The 16,781-nt window shown below is 43.6% G+C and overlaps 1 protein-coding gene and 1 pseudogene across 1 annotated transcript; both read right to left on the bottom strand.

The window, feature by feature from the left end:
- Nucleotides 1–1,458: 1,458 nt before the first annotated feature.
- Nucleotides 1,459–7,813, bottom strand: LOC125130454 (olfactory receptor 8S1-like). The gene is made up of 3 exons (XM_047785792.1): nucleotides 7,736–7,813; nucleotides 3,673–4,400; nucleotides 1,459–1,621 (listed from the first exon to the last, which is right to left on the bottom strand). Exons 1-3 carry the CDS (start codon nucleotides 7,811–7,813, stop codon nucleotides 1,459–1,461), a joined length of 969 nt encoding a protein of 322 aa, XP_047641748.1.
- Nucleotides 7,814–13,355: 5,542 nt separating this feature from the next.
- LOC125130453 (olfactory receptor 8S1-like) lies at nucleotides 13,356–16,320 on the bottom strand (annotated as a pseudogene).
- Between the last annotated feature and the right edge of the window lie 461 nt (nucleotides 16,321–16,781).

The following is a 16,781-nucleotide window of genomic DNA, read 5'->3' as shown; positions in this document are numbered from 1 at the left end:
TATCTTAACGGTACTCTTTCCATTACCATTAGATGTCTTCACATTGACTTAATTTTTCTTTTATTTTTTATCCATGTTTTATAATTTTCAGTGTCTAAGTCTTATTTATTTATTTAATTTTTTTTTGGTCTTTTTGGTCTTTTTTTTAGGGCCACCCCCATGGCATATGGAGTTTCCCAGGCTAGGGGTCGAATCGGAGCTGTAGCTGCCCGCCTACCCCACAGCCGCAGCAATGCAGGTTCCGAGCCAAATCTGCAACCTATACCACAGCTCACAGCAATGCCAGATCCTTAACCCACTGAGCGAGGCTAGGGATTGAACTGGCCTTCTTAGGGACAGACACTATGTCAGGTTCTTAACCCACTGAGCCACAACAGGAACTCACAGTACTGAGCGGGATACTCCCTTCTACTTCCAAGAGTCATGCAAGAAAAGGACTCTTCAGACAGACCCCTCATTCATTCCTTCATTCACTTCTTAATTGGTCAACCAATAGTTACTGAGGATTTACTGTTGCCTATGCTCTACTTTAGGTGTTGCTTTTTAAGAACAAAGACAGGAGGAGACACATTTTATGTCATTTCTTCCTAAGTTACTATGGAGCTGTAGATCTTGCCAGTGATTTTTTGAGAAGGGAGCAAAGTGGGCATTAGGTCTCAGATCTAAAATGGGACTTCCCGAGAATGAAGTGGGATGTTAGCTATTGGTCAGATAGGTTGATTTATAATTGATGCATAGACAAAAGTATAAGAGAGAGGGGGAAGCAGAAGTGAAGGGGTAGGAAGGGCAAAAATGAGAGAAGAAAGCAAGGCAATAGCTATAGAAATGGCTGGTGAGGCCATGAGGATTTTCTTTACTTTTCCCCTCCAGTTTTATGGAGAGATAATTGACATACATCACCATATAAATTCAAAGCATATGGCATGATGGTTTGATTTATATATATTATGTATGTGTTATATGTATAATATATAGATACACACACAATATAAATAACAGAAAGAAGAAAAGGAAAAAAGAAAAAATTCTCCTTGTGATGAGAACTCTCAGGACTTACTCTCTTAACAACATACCTATTTTCACACAGCTTGTTACCTATAGTCATCATGTTGGACATTACATCCCTAGTATTTATTTATCTTACATTGGAAATTTGTACCTTTTTAAAAAATGTGTTTGGCTGTACACATGGCATGTGGCAGTTCCAGGGCCTGGGATTGAACCAGAGCTGCGGCGAAAAATGCCATGTAGTTATGCTGTAGGCCACAAAAGAAGTCCAGAAATTTGTACCTCTTGATCACCTTCCTCCAATCCCCCCTCATCCCTCCCTCCATCTCTGGTAACCGCACATCTGCTCTCTTTTTCTATGAGTTTTCTTTTTCCTGATGATAGCTCTTTCTGTCTCCTCTTCTTTCCCACAACATCCTCTCCTATTGTGAGGAGGCAGTGGAGCCTGGCTTAGGAGCTCAGCCTGGGCTTCTTGGTCAGCATCCTCCTCAGAGCTGCTTTCACCTCCTGGTTCTTCAGGCTGTAGATGAGGGGGTTAAGCAGTGGCGTCACCACACTGTACTGCACAGACAGCACTTGCTCCAAGACTGAGCCGGAAGCTGGAGTCATGTACCTTGAAGGGAATGGCACAAAGAGGTGAACTGAGCTCAGGGCAGTGGCCGGAGTGCTGTTGGTGGCCATGGCCCATCCCATTCTAGGGGCACTGCAAAGAGGGTCCTTAGTGCTGAGTCACTGTTGCTGATAGCAGCATCTAGAAATAACTCAATGGTCATTGAAAGTCAGTCATTTCTGCCTTCAAACACATCCGCATACGAGTGATGTTATACAGAATTTTATAGAAATTGCCCTGCAGAAAAAGGAAGTTCAGCCGCATATCAAGTGCTGCATGCTAGAATAGAGCTAAAAATAACTTGATGCAGTTCTGTAGCACTTTATACTTTTCAAAGCATCTATCCTTAATAATTATGATGATGAGGATTTTTTCTCTTCTTCTTCTTCTTTTTTTTTTTTTTTTTTTACCATTATGCAGCTGTGTGTTTTCATTTTGTGATGACTGTTCCTCACAAAACTACATGCTAATCCAATAATGCTGTCGTTGTTCCTAATGATTATGGTTCTGGGATTTACCCCAGAATCATAGCACATTAGTTTTTATAATGCTTAGTGGAACAGACCTTTTTCCTTTTGGGTACATTTGTCTTTTCTTTTTTCTCTGTTTTTAGGTCTGTACCTGTGGTATATGGACGTTACCAGCTAGGGGTTGAATCACAGCCGGACTTGCTGGTGTTCGCCACAGCCCACAGCAACGCAGGACTGAGCTGCATCTGTGATCTATGTCAAATCCTTAAGCCACTGAGCAAGGCCAGGCATTGAAGCTGCATCCTCCTGGGTACTAGTTGGGTTCTTAACTCGCTGAGCCACATTGGGAACTCCTAGGTACATTTTCCTTTAACTCAGAAAAGAAGCCTAGCTTGTAAATAAAGTGAAAGATAAAAATCTTTATGTCTGAAGATTTAGCACAAATAGGAACTCAAGTTAATAGAGATTCAATTTGTGGATGCATCTTGTTGAGTGTCACTGGGGAATATTTCTCAAAGAATCATTTAAAAACATTTTTTTAAACTTCAATGTTGCCCCTTCAAATTTTTTTTTTTTGAAATTGGAGTGTTCTTTGTGGGTTCTGATGCACGTGGTTAAAAAAATTTCATTTACTCTCATTTTTTTCCTTGAATTTATTCCTTATAACATTGCTGTGAAGTATGTGGGAGAAATCTTCTACCCCCTTGTGGTAAATGAGGAAACTGAGAAGGTTGAAGAGATTTGTCCTCAGGCTCAGGTGAGCTCCCCTGGATCATTCTTATCCTTTCCTGCCCCCGACCCCTTCCACAAGTAACAAGCAGGTGGGAAAACTGCAGCGCAATCTATGCAAAGCCATCTCTAGCTCACTGGTAGAAATCGCAGACCCTTAGTTGTTCTTCCTCCTGGTAAGCAAGGACCCGTCAACTAGAGCGTGTATGTTTGAGAGAAACACGGTAGAAAAGAGCATGAGGTCTGAAGTCAGGCAGACTAGGCATATGCTGTGGCTCCGTTACTAGCTTCTTCTGGGACCTTTGAAAAAGTCCCTGGCCACTCCTGAAACTCAGGTTTCTTACCTGAAAATGAGGTTAATATTTCTCTTGTCGTGTGCTCCATACTAACATTGAGCTTGATTGTGTAAAGCAGCTATTGTGAGTAGAAGGTGCCTGATAAATCGTCGTAGCACAAATAAGCTCTGAGACCCATCTTCTAGACTTCCATTTCCAAGAGAAATGGCATCTGTTTCAAGGATGATATGTTTATTTTTATTTTAATTTTTGCCTAGCACTGACAAAAGCGCTACCAAAAGCTCTCTGGTTTCCTTTTGAGAACTCTGAAATCATAGTTAATGAAAGTCGGGAAGTCTTTGGTGTTTATGTGAGCTTATTTTCAGAGTTCGAAAACTGGGTCTTGGAAAGAAAATAGATTGTTTTGTGATCCACACCTCTAGTCAACAGCAGAGCTAGAACTCTAACTTCCAGTACAGTTCTTTTCCTGCTCCTTTGCAATGACTTGTGCAAAAGACTGAGGCTCCTCTCGAGTGAGAAAGAGCCTGCAGTTATACTCAGGTGATATAGTATGGCATACCTGGAAACTCCTGAAGATAGAAGATTGGTGACCACAAGGAAATGAGATGAGCAGGTAGAGAAGATCTTGCTCCGACCTGTGGCAGAGTTGATCCTTAAGGCTGTCATGATGATACGGGTGTAGGAACCCAGCAACAGAACAAGGGTGCCAAGTCCCAGGATTACCATGGTCATCAGGATGGAGGCAATGCTAACGGAGGGGTCAGAGCAGACCAGCAGGAGCACTGGGGGAAGCTCACAGGCAAAGCTCCGGACAAGGTTGGGGCCACAGAAGTGATGCTGAGCCAGGAGGATGGTGTTAACTAAGCCCGTCCCCATTCCTATGGCCCAGGATGCTCCCACCAGGCCAGTGCACACCTTCCTGTTCATGGCCACCACATACAGCAGTGGGTGGCACACAGCCTGGAACCGGTCATAGGCCATGACTGAAAGGAGGCAAGTTTCAGTGGCTGCAGAAAATATGACCAAGGAGATCTGGGCGAAACACTCAAGGAGGGATACAGTCTTCCACTTGGAAAGAAGGTGCTCTAGCAGCTTAGGGACAATGATGGAGGAATAGAAGGCATCCAGGAAGGAGAGGTGGCTGAGGAAGAAGTACATGGGGCTGTGGAGGTGGGAATCAGTACTGACCACCAGCAGCATCAGCAGGTTCTCTGTGAGGATCAGGAGGTAAGCCACCAGGAATGTTACAACTAGTACTGCCTGGATGTGAGGGTTTGTTAGATAGTCCTAGGAGAACAAATTCGTGACCGTGGTTGTGTTGCCACCTTCCATGGAGCCTTCAAGTTTCCTTTGCGAGGGACTAGAAGAGAAAAGAAGGCTCAAGTGTGTTTTGAGTCTCAGAGTGTGGCTGGGATGGGGCACTATGAATAAAGCTTCAGGAGTGACCAGCACAGAAACATGTTGTGGAAGCAAGCTTGCCATGCCAGACCTCATCAACCCTTCCCAGCTCAGGGCAATAACCTAATCTCAGCTCAGGTTAGAGATGGTTGGAAGGAAGGGTGTGGAGAATCAAACCTGGAAGGGAAGAAGAGGAGAACAGAGATGATCCAGACTGGAGAAGGAAAGGGAGTTGTCAAAAGACTCCAGGGCACTGAAGTGTGCCCTTCCATACAGGAAGGCTCACTGGCGTAGTGAGTAAGCAATAAGCATTTTGGCCAACCATCTGGTTGACAGGCTGTGATGCATGTTTGAATGACTGATAGAGTATGGGGACACCTAATGATGGCACAAATCATTTCTCTGTCACTGTAGGTCCGTGAGTAAGTCACTTGGGCTTCTCATTAAAAGGAATCTGGCAAAACTAGATGGTTTCTGTCGTGCATTCCAGGTTAGACATTCTACAGCTTGGGGGACAGTCTTCCTTGGGTATATCTGATACTAAATGGAAACGTTCTCCCCTCCTGTGTCTACCTAAGCATAGGTGGCCCATGAGTTGTCTGCTTTCGCGGGAAGTTGGGCACAAGGAAGCCGTCCAATTGGAGGTGAGGGCTGTGCTCATCAGTTTCTCTAAGGGCTTTCCATTCCAGGATGTATGTGAACCTCTAATGTCCATTGTTTTGCACTGTAACCTTAGGGCTTAACATGAGAGTGCATGAGTTTGTGATATTCTCTGAGTTGGTACTAGGGGATTTGGATAAAGCCCAGTCAAATTTGGACCACACCTTCTATGCATCACAGGGAGGAAGAAGGAAAAAAAAAAGAGGCGAAATTAAAGAACACCAAGACTTCTTAGGATAATGTGCAGTTAGAGGGTTTGGTCTAGACCGGAGGAAGGTGAAGTCACCCCTCCTCCTCGAAGGAAACTCAGGATCATGATAAATGAGGATCTGCTCTCTCTTCATGGTGTGTTCACTCACGAGTTCCGGAGTGGATAGTTTTGGGAGAAGATGGATTTGAATGAGAAGATCTGTCCTCGCCTGGGCTCCCTAGGCCAACCAGAGATGCTCTCAGCCGAGGATACCTGAATGGCATCTTTTCCAGCACTGGAGTAAAAGCCCCCGATATGGGTCGGTCTCTGTGGTTTTCCCTCAACTTGTTCCTTCCTTTAGAAGATGCAGGGTGGTGGAGCTTCTAAGTAAGGAAACATCCCTGTAGTCTTTCTGTCCATGGGGAAGTTTTCCTGATTCTGCCTCCACAATGACAATGGCCAGAGGGACTTGATCTCAGCCCTAGACCTTGGAGAGTGTGGAGGTCCCCGGAGAGGACCGTTAAGCAGGAGGCCTGGTTGATCGGAATGAGTTCTCCAGGGCCACTAGCCCTTCCCTGTATCACTCTTGTTTCAGTGAGTTGCATCATGCAAGAGGTGCCAAGGGTGGCCCCTGATTGCTAAAGGTAAAATTAGAGACTTCAAAGGTTTCTGATTCTAAAGCTTTGAATTTTTCCCCATCTTCTCTGGTCCTCCCTGTGTGGCCCTTGGGTCCCTGCCACTGCCGCTGCAGTGACAACTCTGGATCCTTAAGCTGCTACACCAAAAGAGATCTTCTTTAGTTTTAAATAGTTTACATGTCAAAGTCGTCTAGGAATAATTTGGAGTGAATTTGGTGTAAGTTGTGAAGTGGCATCTACATCCTCCATTTCATTCCACGTGGTGTGCAATTCTTGTTTCTTAACAATTTTTGGAGCAGTTATGGGATATTTGGCTCCATTTCACTTTGGATTTCCAGTTTCATGAGTTCAGCAGGTCAGCCAGCAGGGAGCAGGGTCTCCAGTGAACTGTGAGGCAGGCGTGGCCTGCATGTCCCACACTGACCACAAGGGCGCGCTGAGGGCGCTTTTCTAAACCCACAGCACCTGTGCCTTCCAGGTGGACTGGGCTCTGCCCAGCTGAGGGGAGTTCTATCTCCTTAGGCCGCTTCAGAGCTTTTGCTTTGAGACGTTGGGCCGCCAGCGTCCCAGCAGAAGGAGTTCAGCCCCTTAGGACTCAAGGGGGTTTGGGCTTCAGGACAAGCTGGGGCTGCGTCTCTGTGCTGAGGGGACCTGAGATTCCTGGAGATCCACCTTGTGGAGGCACTACCCTGAGGAAAGGGTGAGGAAAAAGTGCGGGGAAGCTTCCTGTGTATTGTCCTTCTCCCATGACCCAGAGAAGGGCCTGATGTGGAAAACTGGGTTCTCAGTTTTGTGTGCGGGTGTAGACAGGTGTGAGGTGTCCTTCTTTGGGGTGTTGGTGTCCAGTGTTCCCAGCACTGTGTATTGTGGAGGCTGTCCTTTCCCCTTGGTTGTTTTCTTGGCCCCCTTTTCATAAATTACCTGAGTGCATCCATGTGGCTTTAATTCTGGGTGCTCTGTTCTGTTCCTGTGGTCCTTGTGCCCGTTTTTGTGATGAATCTACACCGTTTGGTCATTGTCGCTTCGTAATGTAGTTTGAGGTCTGAGAGTGAAATGCTTCCAGGCTTGTCTCCTTTCTGAGGATGGCTTTGGCTATTTGGGGTCCTTTGTGGTCCGCCCAAAATGTTTGGGATGATTTTCTCTATAATCCGTGAAAAATACATTGGAATTTGGTAGGCATTGCATTTGCTGTGCACACTGCTTTTGGTAGAACGCACATTTTAACAATATCGGTTCTTCCATTTTGTGAGTGTGGGGTATCTTTCCATTTCTTTGTGTCTTCTTCAATTTCTTCATCAGTGCCTTAAAGTTTTCAGTGTGAGGGTCTTTCCAGGCTTTGGTGAGGAGTTCCTGTTGTGGCTCAGCAGGAACGAACAGGCTAGTATCCATGAGGATATGGGTTTGATCCCTGGCCTTGCTCTGTGGGTTAGGATGCAGCATTGTGAGCTCTGGTGTAGGTCACAGATGTTGTTTGGCTCTGGCATGGCTGTGGCTGGCAGCTGCAGCCCCGATTCGACCCCTAGCCTGGGACCTTCCATATGCCACGTTGTGTTGCCCTAAAAAGAAAAAAAAAAAAAAACGACTTTGGTAAAATTTTATTTCTAGGTATTTTGTTCTTTTTGAAGCAAGTTGTAAAATGAATTGTTTTCTTTCTCTCTCTGATGGTTCATTACTGGTGTTAGAAATGCAATTGATTTTTGTGTATTGATTTTATAACTTTGTTTGCTTTCATTTACTGGTTCTAATAGTTCTTCTGCATCAGAAAATTGGATGTTACAAACGTTGGCATTCAAAAATCCCAGTGTTTCCGTCATATCCAGGTCATCCACAGCTCTGAAGACCTAGTGACTCCTAACATAACCTTCCCACAGTGCCTGTAAGTTATAGGTGGGCTCCTGCAAGGGTGAGGAGGTTCATGACTTTGTGTGAATTGGATCCTGTGTAAGGCTTGGCCTCTCTAAGGAAGTGTGGTGTTTTCTCTATTTTTTCTGGCACGTGGTACTGACATGGTGCTTTGGGAACGTAATTTTGAACATGCAGAAAACGTGCAGGACCACTACAACGTACCATTTGTCCTCCACACTCAGATTCCCCAGCTGTCATTCCTTTTACCACATTTGCCACTTCACACCAAACGACCCCAGTGTGTTTTACCCAAAGACCATAACCTCCAAATGAGGAACTATCTTGGTTTTCACATTATGACTCAATCCTCAGGCCCACTTCGACTTTCACCGCAACTCTAGAGACTACCTTTTCCCACTCTGATCCAGTTTTTCCTTTCCTTCTGGAATCATGACGATACTTTCTCAGTGTCACACCCTTGATGGATTTAAAGCCCAGAAAGATGAGTATGATCTGGGTGGCCTTTTCTGTATGGCTTCTTTCACTTAGGATATATTAGTGTTCGTTGTGTTTGTAACACGTATCAGTCCTTGATTCATTGTTTTCCCGTTGTGCTTAAATATACATAAACACTTACCATTCAAACCATTTGAACTATGCAGTTCTGGGGCCTTAAGCACATTCGAATGGTTGTACAAATATCCTCACCATGCATTTTCGGAACTTTTCAGGTTTCACTGGGGAAACCCTTTTCGGTGGTGAAGCACTCATTCCCCTTGGCCCCTTGCACCCGAATTTTACTTTCTATCTTTGAGTTTGACTTCTCTTGTTACTTTATGTAGATCAAATCAAACCATTTTTGGCGTTTTGGTGACAGGGTTATTTCACTTACCATAATGACCTCTCTCTTTTTGTTTGTTATATAAAGGAAAGGAACTGTTTTATTATCTTTTTATTTTTTATTACTCAATGAATTTATTACATCTATAGTTGTACAATGACCATCACAATCCAATTTTATAGGATTTCCATCCCACGCCTCCAGTGCATCCCCCACCCCCCAACCTTTCTCCTTTGGAAACCATAAGTTTTTCAAAGTCTGTGAGTCAGTATCTGTTCTGCAAAGAAGTTCATTGTGTCCTTTTTTCAGATTCCATATGTCAGTGAAAGCATTTCATGTTGGTGTCTCATTTCTGACTGTCTTCATTTGGCATGATAATTTCTAGGTCCATCCATGTTGCTAAAAATGCTGGTATTTCATTCCTTTAATGGCTGAGTAATATTCCATTGTGTATATGTACCACATCTTCCTGATGCACTCCTCTGTCATGGCCATTTAGGTTGGTTCCATGTCTTGGCTATTGAAAAGAGTGCTGCAATGAACATTGGAGAGCATGTGTCTTTTTGAGTCATGGTTTCTCTGGATAGATGCTGGAGTGGGATTGCTAGATCAAATGGTAATTCTATTGTTAGTATTTTCTAAGGCATCTGCATACTGTTTTTCCACAGTGGTTGCACCCATTTACAGTCCCACCAAAATTGTGTACTAGTGGTTCCTTTATCTCCACACCCTCTATAGCACTTTTTGATGATGGCCGCCTCTGCTGGGGTAAGGTGGTACCTCGGAGTGGTTTTGATTGCACTTCTCTAACAGTGAGTTGAGTCTGAACATCTTTTCATGTGTGTTTTGGCCATCTGTGTGTCTTCTTTGGAGACTTGTCTGTTTGGATCTTCTGCCCAGTATTTGGATGGGGTTGTTTGTTTTTTTGGTGTATTTCCTTGGTTTTTAAGACTGAATTTCACTCTTTGTGTGTTTACCACATTAGTTATCCATTCCTTATTTCATTGGTTGATGGGACTCTTGGGTGGCTTTCTAAACTTTCCTGTTGTGATTAACGTGCTGTGAACAAGGGTGTATCCATTTCTGTTCCACCTCCTGGTTTCTCCAGTCTTTGGGTGGTGGATTAGATACCTTAATTCTATGTTTAAGTTTTTGAGGAACTGCCATACTGGTTTCCACAGAGGCCGCACCATTTACCTTATTCCTTCATGGCAGAATAACATGGTGGTTTATTGATCTACCCGATTTTATTTTTAAGTTTACCCATTGATGGACATAGGCAGTCGTTCTATTTTTTTTTTTTTTTTTGCTGTTTGGAACAGTGCTGCTAATCAATATTGTGTAGACCTGTTTTCAGTTCTTTGGGGTATATTTCTAGGAGTGGAGTTGTTGAACCCTTGTTAATTGTATCTTTGTATTGTAAACATAGGTTGCCCCCTTTTCTGTTTCTACGCACTAATGTTTTAAAGCTTCCAATGTTTCTGCATTGTTGCCAATATGTTGTTTTTTCGTTTTCTTGATTATAAACATTTTAGAACATGGGAAGGATTTGTTGCCTTGCAGTTTTAATTTGCATTTCCATCATGACTCATGGTATTTGACACATTCTTCTTGTTGACCATTTGTATGTCTTAGGTGGAGAAGGGTCTATTGAAGTCACTTACCCATTTAAAAAGGTGGGTTGTTTGTCCTTCTGTTGATGAGGTTGTAGAAGTTCTTGAAATACACTGAATAACAATTCATCAGATATACACTGTGCAAGCATTTCCTTCCATTCTGTTGGCTATGTCTTCACTTTCTGAATTGTGTCTTTTGATGCTTTTAATCTTGAAGAAATCCAATTGATCTATTCTTTTTTGTTGTCGTTTGAGCTTTGCTGTCAGATCGAAGAAACCATGGCTACATTCAAGGGTATGCAGATTTATCCTCATGTTTTATTGGACAGTTTATACAGTTGTCCCACAGTATCTGTGGAGGATTGGGTCAGGGACATGCCGGACATGGCAAAATCTGCCGATGTTCAAGCCTGTTACATAAAATGGCATTGTATTTGCAAGTAACCTGGGTAGGATTTTCTGTATACTTTATTCTTATTTATTTATTTATTTATTTATTTATTTATGTATGTATGTTTTGGGTCTTTTTTGGCATTTCTTGGGCCGCTCCTGTGGCATATGGAGGTTCCCAGGCTAGGGGTCCAATCGGAGCTGTAGCCACCGGCCTACGCCAGAGCCACAGCAACGCGAGATCTGAGCCGCGTCTGCGACCTGATTTTCTGTATACTTTAAATCATCTCTAGATTACTTATAGTAACTAATGTAGTATAAATGTTTGAAAAGCAATGTAAATACTATGTAAGTAGATTTGCTGGCACCTAGTAAATTCAACTTATTTCTTTTGAAACTTTTCATAATTTCTTCTTTTGTAATATTTTCAGTCTGGAACTGGTTGAGTCCACGGATGTGGAACTTGTGGCTACAGGGTGTTGACTGTAATTTTACCTCTTACGTTTAAGCGTTTATTTATTTTGAGTTGCTTGTTGTATGTACTATGAGGTAAGGGCCCAGTTTCATTCCCTTGCACGTGGATTGCCTAGGCACCATTTGTTGAAAACTCCATTTCCATAGTTCCCTTTGTGGCTCAGCGGAAAGGAATCTGACTAGTATCCATGAGAATGCAGGTTTGATCCCTGGCCTCCCTCAGTGGGCTAAGGAGCCAGCATTGCTGTGAGCTGTGGTGTAGTTTGCAGACTCGGCTTGGATCCTGTATTGCCATGGCTGTGGTGTAGGCTGGTGGCTGCAGCTCTGATTCAAACCCTAGCCTGGGAACCTCCATATGCTGCCTGTGTGGCCCTAAAAGGAAAAAAAAAAAAACCCCTCCTCTCCCAGAGTAGTATTGTTGACTATTGTTTAAGATCACTTCATCCTAGATGGGTGGGTTTATTTTGGGGCTCTCCATTCAGTTTCTTTTATCTATGGGTATGTTTTTTAATGCCAGTATCGTTGTGTTTTATTTGCTTTGTACTGTCATAGGAAAATGGGAAGTGTAAGCTTCCAACTTTGATTTTCTTTTTTAAATTTGTTTTGGCTTCTTAGGGGTCCCTTTAGATTCCATATGAATGTTGGGATCAGCTTGTGTATTTCTTCCCAATGGCCTTTCTGGGTTTTCAGAGGAATCCCATGGAGTGTGTAGATTGCCTTGTGTACTATTGCTATCTTAACGGTACTCTTTCCATTACCATTAGATGTCTTCACATTGACTTAATTTTTCTTTTATTTTTTATCCATGTTTTATAATTTTCAGTGTCTAAGTCTTATTTATTTATTGAATTTTTTTTGGTCTTTTTGGTCTTTTTTTTAGGGCCACCCCCATGGCATATGGAGTTTCCCAGGCTAGGGGTCGAATCGGAGCTGTAGCTGCCCGCCTACCCCACAGCCGCAGCAATGCAGGTTCCGAGCCGAATCTGCAACCTATACCACAGCTCACGGCAATGCCAGATCCTTAACCCACTGAGCGAGGCTAGGGATTGAACTGGCCTTCTTAGGGACAGACACTATGTCAGGTTCTTAACCCACTGAGCCAGCCACAACAGGAACTCACAGTACTGAGCGGGATACTCCCTTCTACTTCCAAGAGTCATGCAAGAAAAGGACTCTTCAGACAGACCCCTCATTCATTCCTTCATTCACTTCTTAATTGGTCAACCAATAGTTACTGAGGATTTACTGTTGCCTATGCTCTACTTTAGGTGTTGCTTTTTAAGAACAAAGACAGGAGGAGACACATTTTATGTCATTTCTTCCTAAGTTACTATGGAGCTGTAGATCTTGCCAGTGATTTTTTGAGAAGGGAGCAAAGTGGGCATTAGGTCTCAGATCTAAAATGGGACTTCCCGAGAATGAAGTGGGATGTTAGCTATTGGTCAGATAGGTTGATTTATAATTGATGCATAGACAAAGTATAAGAGAGAGGGGGAAGCAGAAGTGAAGGGGTAGGAAGGGCAAAAATGAGAGAAGAAAGCAAGGCAATAGCTATAGAAATGGCTGGTGAGGCCATGAGGATTTTCTTTACTTTTCCCCTCCAGTTTTATGGAGAGATAATTGACATACATCACCATATAAATTCAAAGCATATGGCATGATGGTTTGATTTATATATTATGTATGTGTTATATGTATAATATATAGATACACACACAATATAAATAACAGAAAGAAGAAAAGGAAAAAAGAAAAAATTCTCCTTGTGATGAGAACTCTCAGGACTTACTCTCTTAACAACATACCTATTTTCACACAGCTTGTTACCTATAGTCATCATGTTGGACATTACATCCCTAGTATTTATTTATCTTACATTGGAAATTTGTACCTTTTTAAAAAATGTGTTTGGCTGTACACATGGCATGTGGCAGTTCCAGGGCCTGGGATTGAACCAGAGCTGCGGCGAAAAATGCCATGTAGTTATGCTGTAGGCCACAAAAGAAGTCCAGAAATTTGTACCTCTTGATCACCTTCCTCCAATCCCCCCTCATCCCTCCCTCCATCTCTGGTAACCGCACATCTGCTCTCTTTTTCTATGAGTTTTCTTTTTCCTGATGATAGCTCTTTCTGTCTCCTCTTCTTTCCCACAACATCCTCTCCTATTGTGAGGAGGCAGTGGAGCCTGGCTTAGGAGCTCAGCCTGGGCTTCTTGGTCAGCATCCTCCTCAGAGCTGCTTTCACCTCCTGGTTCTTCAGGCTGTAGATGAGGGGGTTAAGCAGTGGCGTCACCACACTGTACTGCACAGACGCACTTGCTCCAAGACTGAGCCGGAAGCTGGAGTCATGTACCTTGAAGGGAATGGCACAAAGAGGTGAACTGAGCTCAGGGCAGTGGCCGGAGTGCTGTTGGTGGCCATGGCCCATCCCATTCTAGGGGCACTGCAAAGAGGGTCCTTAGTGCTGAGTCACTGTTGCTGATAGCAGCATCTAGAAATAACTCAATGGTCATTGAAAGTCAGTCATTTCGCCTTCAAACATCCGCATACGAGTGATGTTATACAGAATTTATAGAAATTGCCCTGCAGAAAAGGAAGTTCAGCCCATATCAAGTGCTGCATGCTAGAATAGAGCTAAAAATAACTTGATGCAGTTCTGTGTAGCACTTTATACTTTTCAAAGCATCTATCCTTAATAAGTATGATGATGAGGATTTTTTCTCTTCTTCTTCTCTTTTTTTTTTTTTTTTTTACCATTATGCAGCTGTGTGTTTTCATTTTGTGATGACTGTTCCTCACAAAACTACATGCTAATCCAATAATGCTGTCGTTGTTCCTAATGATTATGGTTCTGGGATTTACCCAGAATCATAGCACATTAGTTTTTATGCTTAGTGGAACAGACCTTTTTCCTTTTGGGTACATTTGTCTTTTCTTTTTTCTCGTTTTTTAGGTCTGTACCTGTGGTATATGGACGTTACCAGCTAGGGGTTGAATCACAGCCGGACTTGCTGGTGTTCGCCACAGCCACAGCAACGCAGGACTGAGCTGCATCTGTGATCTATGTCAAATCCTTAAGCCACTGAGCAAGGCCAGGCATTGAAGCTGCATCCTCCTGGGTACTAGTTGGGTTCTTAACTCGCTGAGCCACATTGGGAACTCCTAGGTACATTTTCCTTTAACTCAGAAAAAGCCTAGCTTGGTAAATAAAGTGAAAGATAAAAATCTTTATGTCTGAAGATTTAGCACAAATAGGAACTCAAGTTAATAAGATTCAATTTGTGGATGCATCTTGTTGAGTGTCACTGGGAATATTTCTCAAAGAATCATTTAAAAACATTTTTTAAACTTCAATGTTGCCCCTTCAAATTTTTTTTTTTGAAATTGGAGTGTTCTTTGTGGGTTCTGATGCACGTGGTTAAAAAATTTCATTTACTCTCATTTTTTTCCTTGAATTTATTCCTTATAACATTGCTGTGAAGTATGTGGGAGAAATCTTCTACCCCCTTGTGGTAAATGAGGAAACTGAGAAGGTTGAAGAGATTTGTCCTCAGGCTCAGGTGAGCTCCCCTGGATCATTCTTTATCCTTTCCTGCCCCCGACCCCTTCCCAAGTAACAAGCAGGTGGGAAAACTGCAGCGCAATCTATGCAAAGCCATCTCTAGCTCACTGGTAGAAATCGCAGACCCTTAGTTGTTCTTCCTCCTGGTAAGCAAGGACCCGTCAACTAGAGCGTGTATGTTTGAGAGAAACACGGTAGAAAAGAGCATGAGGTCTGAAGTCAGGCAGACTAGGCATATGCTGTGGCTCCGTTACTAGCTTCTTCTGGGACCTTTGAAAAAGTCCCTGGCCACTCCTGAAACTCAGGTTTCTTACCTGAAAATGAGGTTAATATTTCTCTTGTCGTGTGCTCCATACTAACATTGAGCTTGATTGTGTAAAGCAGCTATTGTGAGTAGAAGGTGCCTGATAAATCGTCGTAGCACAAATAAGCTCTGAGACCCATCTTCTAGACTTCCATTTCCAAGAGAAATGGCATCTGTTTCAAGGATGATATGTTTATTTTTTTTTAATTTTTGCCTAGCACTGACAAAAGCGCTACCAAAAGCTCTCTGGTTTCCTTTTGAGAACTCTGAAATCATAGTTAATGAAAGTCGGGAAGTCTTTGGTGTTTATGTGAGCTTATTTTCAGAGTTCGAAAACTGGGTCTTGGAAAGAAAATAGATTGTTTTGTGATCCACACCTCTAGTCAACAGCAGAGCTAGAACTCTAACTTCCAGTACAGTTCTTTTCCTGCTCCTTTGCAATGACTTGTGCAAAAGACTGAGGCTCCTCTCGAGTGAGAAAGAGCCTGCAGTTATACTCAGGTGATATAGTATGGCATACCTGGAAACTCCTGAAGCATAGAAGATGGTGACCACAAGGAAATGAGATGAGCAGGTAGAGAAGATCTTGCTCCGACCTGTGGCAGAGTTGATCCTTAAGGCTGTCATGATGATACGGGTGTAGGAACCCAGCAACAGAACAAGGGTGCCAAGTCCCAGGATTACCATGGTCATCAGGATGGAGGCAATGCTAACGGAGGGGTCAGAGCAGACCAGCAGGAGCACTGGGGGAAGCTCACAGGCAAAGCTCCGGACAAGGTTGGGGCCACAGAAGTGATGCTGAGCCAGGAGGATGGTGTTAACTAAGCCCGTCCCCATTCCTATGGCCCAGGATGCTCCCACCAGGCCAGTGCACACCTTCCTGTTCATGGCCACCACATACAGCAGTGGGTGGCACACAGCCTGGAACCGGTCATAGGCCATGACTGAAAGGAGCAAGTTCAGTGGCTCCAGAAAATATGACCAAGGAGATCTGGGCGAAACACTCAAGGAGGGATACAGTCTTCCACTTGGAAAGAAGGTGCTCTAGCAGCTTAGGGACAACGATGGAGGAATAGAAGGCATCCAGGAAGGAGAGGTGGCTGAGGAAGAAGTACATGGGGCTGTGGAGGTGGGAATCAGTACTGATCACCAGCAGCACAGCAGGTTCTCTGTGAGGATCAGGAGGTAAGCCACCAGGAATGTTACAAATAGTACTGCCTGGATGTGAGGGTTGTTAGATAGTCCTAGGAGAACAAATTCGGTGACCGTGGTTGTGTTGCCACCTTCCATGGAGCCTTCAAGTTTCCTTTGCGAGGGACTAGAAGAGAAAAGAAGGCTCAAGTGTGTTTCGAGTCTCAGAGTGTGGCTGGGGATGGGGCACTATGAATAAAGCTTCAGGAGTGACCCAGCACAGAACATGTTGTGGAAGCAAGCTTGCCATGCCAGACCTCATCAACCCTTCCCAGCTCAGGGCAATAACTAATCTCAGCTCAGGTAGAGACGGTTGGAAGGAAGTGTGGAGAATCAAACCTGGAAGGGAAGAAGAGGAGAACAGAGATGATCCAGACTGGAGAAGGAAAGGGAGTTGTCAAAAGACTCCAGGGCACTGAAGTGTGCCCTTCCGTACAGGAAGGCTCACTGGCGTAGTGAGTAAGCAATAAGCATTTTGGCCAACCATCTGGTTGACAGGCTGTGATGCATGTTTGAATGACTGATAGAGGTATGGGGACACCTAATGATGGCACAAATCA

This window comes from Phacochoerus africanus, chromosome 7, assembly GCF_016906955.1.
Source record: "Phacochoerus africanus isolate WHEZ1 chromosome 7, ROS_Pafr_v1, whole genome shotgun sequence".
In the NCBI taxonomy this organism is placed as follows: domain Eukaryota; kingdom Metazoa; phylum Chordata; class Mammalia; order Artiodactyla; family Suidae; genus Phacochoerus; species Phacochoerus africanus.
Note: the sequence above shows the minus strand (reverse complement) of the source record. Positions and strands in the feature narration are given on the sequence as shown.